The 10,395-nt window shown below is 42.1% G+C and overlaps 1 protein-coding gene across 1 annotated transcript in view; it reads right to left on the bottom strand.

Annotated features, from left to right (window-relative positions):
- Positions 1-976: 976 nt before the first annotated feature.
- LOC308334571 (CREB-binding protein-like) overlaps positions 977-10,395 on the bottom strand; it is a gene marked incomplete at both ends in the record, with an annotated part of 61,494 nt that continues 52,075 nt past the window's right edge. The window contains one exon of the mRNA XM_080791371.1: positions 977-1,027. Coding sequence (XP_080647497.1) covers positions 977-1,027 — 51 coding nt within the window. The remainder of the gene's footprint in view (positions 1,028-10,395) is intronic.

The raw sequence follows: 10,395 nt of genomic DNA, 5'->3' as shown, positions 1-10,395 counted from the left end.
AAGAGAGTCAATTGCACAATACTACCAGTAGATCATAATTAACTGCAAATTTAATTTTCACACATTTTACCATGAGTGTGCAGGGATTCTGTATTGCTGTCTGTCTGTCTGGGTGGTTCCTTGAGAAGGGAACTTGTATAGATGTGTTCTTTTGTCAGAATTCTCGCCGCCCGGAAATAGGGACGCCAGGGTTCATATGTGGTTAAAATTGATTTAGAATGAGGGTTCTATTTATATTGCAAGAACAGCTGTTTCAAGTGAGGCATTTGGAAGGGAGCAAATTGAAAGTGAGTTGATCCCCGGCCTGATCACATGCAGTACGGCTTTATCCTCCTAGAAGGCTGCTGATGGGGGACGACAATACATCACTGGTGGCCCTCGTGTGTGTGTGTGTGTGTGTGTGTGTGTGACTCACATGTTTGCTTATGAATTGGATTGAGGTGCCGCTTGGGAGGCCAGAAAAAGCAAAAAGTCTACTTTGCTTTGCAAAACAAAGACATTGCTTGTCAGTGTGTGTGAATGCGTGTGTGTGTGTGTGTGTGCGCGTGTGTATTATATTAGCGTTCACACCCTGAGGAGATGAATCCGTCCCAACAAATTGTTTGTGTCAGCCGAGGGACTCTTATAACACGGAACTGTTTTTTAAAGTAGATCAATGTTAAAGTCCTATAGCATGGCCTGGCGTGGTGTGTGTGTATGCGTATGTGTGCGTGACCATGAATTTAAATGACATTGACTTCCTCATGTTGCTGTTCCCGTCAGCTGGCCAGCAGAGCCCAGTGGTGAAGAGCCTTCCCGTGTCGCGCACCGGAATTAGCAGATCTACAAGCTCACGACGCGTGGCAGTGCGACGCATCATGAGCTTGTCGATCTGCTATTTCCGGCACATGACGCGATGTGTGGCCAAGTATCGAACCGGGCATTACTTACAGAGATACTGAGCCCCATCTGAGCGCATGACTCTGGGGGTCACGTCTCAGGAGGGCCACAGCTGCAGCACCGCTGGCCCTGCGATCACGACCCCCAGCTTCCCACAGGCACGCGCACACCCTCACGTGAGAGCGCACATGCTCTGCCTCGCACTTCTGACATGCAAGACACACTGTTCTTGGGATTAGACTGCATGTAGATTTGATGGTTGATTTGCTGTGCTGTGCTTTCTGTAATGTAGTTACCAGGTGCAAGTGGTAACTTGCAGAATAATTATGCTCTCTCTTTCTCTGCTCCCTGTCTTCATGCTATATCCTTTGTAACAGATAGATAGATAGATAGAACCCTACAAACCCTCCCGCTCACTCAGATCAGTCAACGCAGGGAAACTGGAAGTAAATTCACTAAAATCGCAGGGACAACGCTCCACACGTCCCAAACTCTTCTCCCTTCTGGAGAAGAGTGTAATGGACGTAATGGACCATTACAATCAGAACTGCAGCCTCACTCCCAATCCTCCGCCGTAGTCTGAAAACCCAACTGTTCAGACTCCATGGCCCGTAGCACTTGCCCTAGCCCCTTAGATAGCACTTTATGTAGACTTAGATAGCATTTTATACAGACTTATAGCATGTTACGTAGACAGCACTAGAATTGCATTCGATGTAGTCATAGCACTTTATAGTAAATATGTATAGTATAGTATAGTTATAGTATGTATAGTTTATATGTATAGTTTCATTATATAGATACTCCACTGTTAAGTTCTTATAGCTTCCAATCTTTATAAATATCTGGTGTAACTCCTTGTATGTCATTCCCTGAAGAAGGCAACTTGTTGCCGAAACATTGGAAAAATAAAAATCTTGATGACATCGTGACTATGAGCGTCAGTCATACGTTCTTAGCTTACGCATGTTTCATGATAACTACTTGTTATGTATGTGATGTATTGCCAATTTGCCATGCTTTTTGTTCTTGCTTAATGTAAATCGCTCTGGATTAAGAGCGTCTGCTAAATGCCTAAATTGTAATTGTAAAACAAATACCAGGCTTTCCTCTGCGGTGGAAAGTCTGGTGACGCGAGGTTAATTAACGATAGACGAGATGAACAGATAGATACGGTATAGACAGACAGCTTCATCTCCATCGGTATTATGTCTGCTTCTCTCTCATAGATGTCCCGACACTAAGCGCATGTTGAGTGACATGTTTTAAGGAACCGAGCTCCACCTTGGCTCTGAAGAACCAACATGACCTCTGACCTTGCATCGATGACGCACCGCTGCTCCGCCGATGGCCGCAACAGCTCCACTCGGGTCCTCGCTCGCAGGATGACTCACTGTTTTGACAAACAGCAATTTCCTGACCCTCCGTGACATGTAACTCCCATCTTCCCTGGATTCACAGGGACCTGTTTAGTGAACATAATGAATTTAGTGAGAGGAGAGCAACGGGGAAAAACATTTGTGTTGGATTTATGATGTTTTAATGTTATGACTTTGCGAGTCCCTCATGGTTTTGTAATCTCTCCAAAAATTAATAGCGTATCAGTTCTTCACTGGATATTATATCACTTTGCCTCACGGTTTGTGTCATCGCATTAGATGAGAACTGTACATTTGCCAATGTTTGAGAGAGATAGAGAGAGAGAGAGAGAGAGAGAGAGAGAGAAAGAGAGAGACAGAGAGAGACAGAGAGAGTGAGAGAAACTTGTGGAGCTGAAGATTTTAAATGTGTATTTCTTTCTTTATTTTATACCGGTCAGGATTTCTGGACAGATTTATGCCAGCTTGTGTCATTACAGAATGACCAAAACCGTGAATTATAAACCTATTGTGATCCCTTCTCTATATTAAAATACAATTTATTTAAATGTATTTTATTTTAATGACGCTTTTATTTGAGCAGAGTGAGAATGAGTGCTCAAAAGCTTTCCTAACAGCCTTGAACATGGCACACAGGGGCAGTTAGAAAGGCAGTCTGCTAGCAAAGTGATATCTTTATTGCACCCCTGAAAGTCATAAGCATGCGAGTCATAACTTTGCTTTTCCTCTCACTGCAACACTTCTACATGATCATAAATAATGAGGGGGGAGTCGTCACCCCCCCCCCCCCCCTACTCATCTCTAGTAAATGAATGGTCCCCTTAATGGCATGCGGGGCAATTCCAACAGCCCATTATTCTGACACACCATGACCTTTACACGAGGATGCAAAGGAGCTTCCTCCCAACTCAATTTAGAACGAGCGACCCCCCCGTCCATTGAGTACAATAGACAGGTGGCATCATCTTGAGGTTTTCAGCTATTGATTTCACTGGTATGTGACGTCGCCTTCTCTTTCTAAACACTCGCCTCTTGTGTCTCTATGTACAGTGCTCAAAAACAGGTGCAGTTCCTCATGTCAGAATCTGAATCATCTTATAGAGCAGCGAAGTCCTGACGTCACGGTTTCATCCCCTAGGGTTCACAGAAGTCATTTCTCTACGGAGAACAACATTGGGTCATCTCAGAATCGTCTCATATAAGAATTGTGGTCCAACAATAAACACATTGTCCCGGCACTATTGTCAATGTCAAATATGTATTGATTTGGTGATGGTAACGTTAGCGATTTCTTGCCGACACACACACACACACACACACACACACACAAACACACACACTCACACACACACACACACACACAGGTAATTCACGCAGGTTGCGTGAATTACGACAGTCTTCGGTGCTCTATGGTCACTCACATCACAGGTTTACACAGGTGTATAAAGAACTGGACAAAATGTGTTTTTATCCAAGAAAGCAAAAAAAAGAAAAGGAGAGAGGCAGGGACTGCAAGAAAGCAAGAAAGAAAACCTGAAAAACATGTTGAGGACAGGCAAAATATTTATCGTATAGTAGAGTATAATATAGTATGAAAAGCCTGATTTATAATTAGTCATGGGACGTTGCCTGAAATAACAGATCTACAAGCCGGTGACAGACAGGGAATATCACTGCTTCATATGTTGATAAAATAAAAGTAAAGGAAAGTAAGAACTTTGTCCTTCCTCGGTGAACTGCAATTGAACTGCATTAGTATGCAGAGATCATCTTTCCATATACTGTGACTCAAAATATGCCAAAAGTTGTTAGTTAACAGCAGTGCATAATATGAATAATACATATACACACAGTATAATGTACACTATGCCATGCAACCAATTAGCACCAAATATCAACATGAAAGTCTAAAACTTCTGTATAGAAAGCATCACCATTCAAAATACATTCTTCTATTGTGTTTCTTGCTGTTAGTTTGTTTATACTTTTTTTATATTACTTATATAATTTATCTTTTTGCCTAAATTGAGGGATGTACATCGTCTCATGTGTCCAAAACTGATACTATTCAGGAATCAGGATTCAAATAAAAACATAGCAAAAGTAGCAGACCTCCAAGCTCAAACGCACCGCTTCACCTCGGTGCCACGCTGTAGTAATAGTATGATCAAGTGGGTCATTAATTTATGAAAAAACACAAAAAGGTTAAATGAGAGGATTCTGCCCGACAGCGGTGGGCAGCGGTCCTTTATAGCAGTGGTTTTCAACCAGTGGTCCCCGGACTCCCCCCTTGAGGGAGTGCCAGGTGGTCCCCAGCTAAATGGAGAGTTGGTAACTAAATGGACACGATTCAACTCTTGAGAGGAGCGTAAAACCCTTACGGTTCCATTTTTATTTCATTTTACACTCTCAAGAGTTAAATTATGTTAAAACTATCTCTCCTACGTTACCAACAACATCAATACCGTCCGAGAGGCTTAAAGTTAGAGTAACCCAAACAACACGTAGAGTCGTAGACTAGACTTTGAAGACCTTAAAGTTAGAGTAACCCAAACAACACGTAGAGTCGTAGACTAGACTTTGAAGACCTTAAAGTTAGAGTAACCCAAACAACACGTAGAGTCGTAGACTAGACTTTGCAGACCTTAAAGTTAGAGTAACCCAAACAACACGTAGAGTCGTAGACTAGACTTTGCAGACCTTAAAGTTAGAGTAACCCAAACAACACGTAGAGTCGTAGACTAGACTTTGCAGACCTTAAAGTTAGAGTAACCCAAACAACACGTAGAGTCGTAGACTAGACTTTGAAGACCTTCAAGTTAGAGTAACCCAAACAACACGTCTTGTATGATTAAGTAGGGCATTCATTTACACTTTACAGGGAGAAAACCTCAAAGGTCGAAATGTGGAGATACGAGGTTTGTGACTTTCTCTCTTCTTTGACATCTTTCCGGGAGAGGCTGGGATGCATCAGATTAGTTGTGACAAATCAAATGGAATCACTACTTCATTATTACAGGGTAAGTATAAGCAATAATATCTGCAGTGGCTACGAGTGCCTGCTGAAACAGAGTGCACGGATGGATGTGGATGCGGTGCATGTGTGAGAGTGCGTAGGAGGGGAAGTAGAAATAGATAACTGTGTGTGTGTGTGTGTGTGTGTGTGTGTGTGTGTGTGTGTGTGTGACAGAGATTTGGCAAGTAATATTTGTGTAGCCTAAGGGAGAGCAAATGCTTGTGGTCAATGTGGTGGTGGTGGTGGTGTGCATATGTGTGTGCGTGCGCACGAGTGTGCATGTGTATGTGTATAAGTGTATGTGTGTGTATGTGTAGGTCTCTGGAAGAGACATCTGTGCGTGTGCACATTATATATTGTAAAAGACAATATGGACCAATATATAATATAAAGTCACCCGTTGGTTTGTGGAGTCCAGAAGTCAAACTCCCATTCATATTTTGCATGATGGGATTTTACTAGTAGCCACAATGTTGTATCCATCCAAGGAACACATACCACAAGTTATGAAATGGTGAAACGATATGGCTCTATATAAACCACAAACAAGTCCATATGAGATCAACATAGTTTTAAGAAAAAACGTGTTATTTTGTGATGAGTCTCTGCACTCGGGTGGCACAGTGTACAAGTACATACCCACCACCGCAAAGTCTAGGTGTTCAAATCCACTGCAGTGCACACAGCTTTGTCAAGTCTATATCACTAGGTTCCCAATCATCTTGTAGATCGGATATTTTCACTAGTTTGGGTCCCGGCTGGGGAGATATAAAACTTCTCTTTTGGATCACGGGCGAAAATGTTTGGGAACGCGTGTTGAACCAACGCGTGTTGGACCAATCAGTGCAGAGTCTTTTCCACAATGTGTCGGGTACCATTGTTCCATTACTATTATTACCGGTATTCATCTCGCCCTCGTTTTATTCCGCCGACCTCAAGCCGACCGCTCGGTGCGGCGGTTCTTGTATTCTTTATTTTGTTTTCCAAAGATAAGGTTAGAAATAAGTTTAGGGTTAGGCATAGTTTTACTGGGGTTAAGTTTAGGAATAGGGTTAGGTTTAGGCATAGTTTTACTGAGTTTAAGAATAGGAATAAGGTAACGTTGAAGCATAATTTACTTACAGTGGGCTACTTTAGGAATATCAGGCTGGACAGTTCCGCCGGCTGTACGCTCGGGCAAGTTGGTCAAATGGGTGACTCGTTTGGTATTCGTTCACACTGCCAGTAAGCTATTTGAAATAATCTTAAAATGGAAGTCAATCCGGCTTGGATCTTGGGGGTTACTGTATATATGTTCAATAACAACAGAAGAAAAGCTTTCTGTGGATTTCTTACAAATGCACACGTAGCCTTTCCCGCTAAGGAGCTTCTCTCCGTCAATATTCTGCGCTGTAAGAGCGTCTAGGAGATGGTCGGGCGACTCGGCAAACGTCATGGGCACCCGTCGCGGTCGAACTTGGATTTCGCTGTCTCTCATTGTGTGTCCGTGTGCGTGTGTGTGTGTGTCGACCTTTTCAGAGCTAATTAGAGGTCCTGCTCGACAGCAACGATATGTTATAGATACGTCATAGACTTCACACATGAAGATCCACAAAGATGCCATTATTAAACATGATGAAAGACCTTCCCTCTGGCCTTCCATAGGAAACACTGTAAGTCGGAGAAAACTGTGCGAACTACATTTCATTCATTATAAAAGACCACAGTATTATCAAACAGTTAACCATGTACAAGGTCACGCCAAATCTCCTCGCCAAAACTAGCTGATCTACAAGCTCTTCTATTTTCGCCCAATGTTCACATCTTTTTACTGAACACTCGCATATTACCAAAATAGGGACACTGGGGTTCATAGACCTCTGCAATAGCCCATGGTATGCTGTGTTCCAGTGGAAAAATGATGACAGCTAATATATCTCCTGTGTGATGCATTATCACTGCCAGAATGATGTGATGCTAAAAATATTAAGCAGCGTGTTTCATAAAGAGGCACAGGCTCAGAATGGAAAGATCTTGCCATCAGGAAATTGTAATAAAAATTATATTAGAGGAACATCAAGGCCTTTTCCTGTTTTGTCTCTTCATTTAAGGTTGAACATAATGACTTTTCCTTCTTCATCTCTTAAATGCATATTTCGAGGCAATTGGACCCCTTTTCTTGTTCCCAATGTATTCTGCAGTTGGAAAGTTCATCATGGTGCGCTGCTTCATTCGTATCTCTGTTGCACTTTGATGTCTTTATAATGAGTGGAAGTTGTGGTTTGCTCTTAACCAAAAGCAGACTAGGCAACCATTAGGCTGCTCTGTATCTCTCTCTCTCCCCCCCCTCTCTCATAGACAAGACATCTATCGATGCATTCCACAAATCTCTGACTACTGACTATGTCTGTCCACATATCTCTAAAACCGGCCAAGCTAATTGCCGTGGCATATTTATTGCTGAGGGCTCATGGGGGACGGTACAGTGTTGACTGCAGTGGCGGTCGCATCAGCGCAGACGTGCGGGAATGCATTTATATAGCGCCTTTATCCAAGGCGCTTTACAATGAGCATTACAGTCAGTCACCCGCACGCACGCACGCACGCACGCACGCACGCACGCCACCCCAGTCATTGATGCCGCTGGAGGCATCTGTTCACGCCCAATAATGCCCAAACATGGAGCTGCCTGGCGTTATATTGACGTCACAAATATATGGTGTTCCAAGTGGCTCCAGACTGGCATCCAAAGGACTTTGATAACCGGTACTGCACTATATATATATATATATATATATATATATATGACCAAACAAGATAAACTTTTACTGAGAAATTATGACCATCATCCGTGAACGATGATGTTCAAGATTGCACAATATCAAAACATTTTGCACCGGGACAGCACAAGACACCGTCATGCGACAAATCGTATAAAGCAGGTTTAAGCTGTCCAACATCTGAAATATCTTGCTACATGATTCATAGCTGCTACCCCAGGTTAATCGCTGATACGATACTGCCTAAGTGGAAGGGCATAAACTCATGCAACCGCAATGATTAATCAATTAATTAAATCAGAATTGAATAGGCAACTAATTGCTGGAGTTTTTTTGCAATTAATTGTGGATGTTTATTCCACTTGATTTTGCATAGATGTAAAATGAAGTATTTAAAAGCATGAAAGCGTTACACTCTGAATCAATGATCATGCTTTTCTTTCAGGCAAACCATAGAACCAGTCTGCTTCTGTTGTCTCTGCAGATGAAACACACTAATTAGATGCCACAGCAGTGGAGCAAAGACTGTGAGATGTTCTAAGAACTTAAAACAGATGGAGCTGGTGTTGATTTCACATTCCAATATTTATCTGCACCTTTCTTTTTTTGGTCTCTTTCACCCAACACAGTGATTTCAGTATCCCAAAACATATTTAAATTAAAATTTCTCATGAGTAAATCAATCTGTACTTTTGTAACAAACTGTTTCATGTACAGACAGTACAGTAGGATATTCGCATTGTTGAGAATAGATCCTAGATCTGATGGCTGTAATTTATAAGATGTTTAGAATGAATAGAAGCACAGTAATTAAAATGGGTAATATAGCCGATACACCATACACGCCTACTGTTCAGAACGCATTTTTAGAATTGGCCTTAGGTCTAACTCTGAATACGTGCAGCAACCCCAACACATATTGTCACTGTCCGGCAGAAACAAGCCAACTAATGATATTGAACAACCTTTAGTAGGTATATTGAACCAATGAAAACATTAAATTACTGTGCATGGTACGCTCTTTTTTTCATTCTAGACAAAACCCTTACACCAAATCTCACCAAAAATAGCCAAATAAGACAATCTACAAGCTCACAATGCGACAATGCAATGTAACAAAAGTGCAACGCGACACATTGCACAGATGAGATCAGCAATTTTTTTGTGAACGTTCCCCAATGCTAGGGTTCAAGTGGTTAAAAGCCTTATCCTGTTTGTAAGATCATCCGTTACTATGAACTTGTGTTAGCCGGTTGTAGTTTGCCTGTTTCGATAAGCCTGTTTTTTGTTACCCAGTTGTCTCCTGTCTGTGTCTGTTCTGGTTGCCTTGTTTTGCTTGCCTGTGTAGGCCTGTGTTCTGTCTTGCTTGTCGTAATAAAGTTGGATTTCGCCTCAAACTTCCATTTGTTCTTTCCTGTCTAGGTCTAACTTTGCAATCTATAGATTTCCAGTTTGTAAAGATGTCCTGATATACACAGTAGACAGTACTGAGTCTACAGACATGACAATTAAAGGGAGACCGAACAGTGTCTCGGTAAGGTGTATATAGGCCTGGGCCAACACGAGCTGCCACAAGAGTTTCAACTCTCTGGAACGTTACTGGAGGAGGGAATACTTTTCAAAACAAAATAATCTCTCATTTGGTGTTTTCATGATGTTGGTGGAGTGGAGATCGCTGTCTAATATGTGTTCATCTGGGTGGAGCTCTAGTGTCCCTGAAGGCCATAGCATATGATGCACATCATTTTCATACTCATGCGCATATCATGCACATCATTGTCATCCTGGAAGAGACCCTTTTAATCAGGATATCATCATAGGATGAAATATGAGGCGATTAGTCAGATGATTATTTTGGGGTGGTCGCGGCCTGAAAAGATTGAGAACATCTGCCATTAGATTGAAATGCAGATCATATTAGTCACCTACTGAAACACTAGCCAGATGAGCAGTCTTTGAGACTGAGAAGCTCATGCAATCCGTGCCCCATTAATGAACTATTTCATAGCCACTTCAATCTTTTTCTCTTGCCAGCTCGGTCCAAAATTGAGGTCAACTGGGCCTGCTCAGCCTTTTTATTAGGAGTGTACAGTAGCTCATATTCATACAAAACCATTTTGGTGGAGGGTGATCACTCAGTGTGATGAATCTACCGACCCGAGTGCAAAATAGACTTGTTTTTGCATGCAGAACATAGTTCAAATGAAGTTCCCACGTGGAGCGGAAAGACCGATGCGTACTGTTCACACAACAATGGCATTTTTTATTGCATTGTCTCGATCTGAATTGCCAGTGAAAGGCTGTTTAAATGTCAAAGGGAGAGCTGTTTACATCTCGCTGTATTCACACAGCTGCCATTTTG

Source organism: Protomyctophum bolini (genome assembly GCF_963924005.1).
Source record: "Protomyctophum bolini genome assembly, chromosome: 19".
NCBI lineage: Eukaryota > Metazoa > Chordata > Actinopteri > Myctophiformes > Myctophidae > Protomyctophum > Protomyctophum bolini.
The sequence above is the reverse complement of the archived record's forward strand: the minus strand, read 5'-3'. Positions and strand labels throughout refer to the sequence as shown.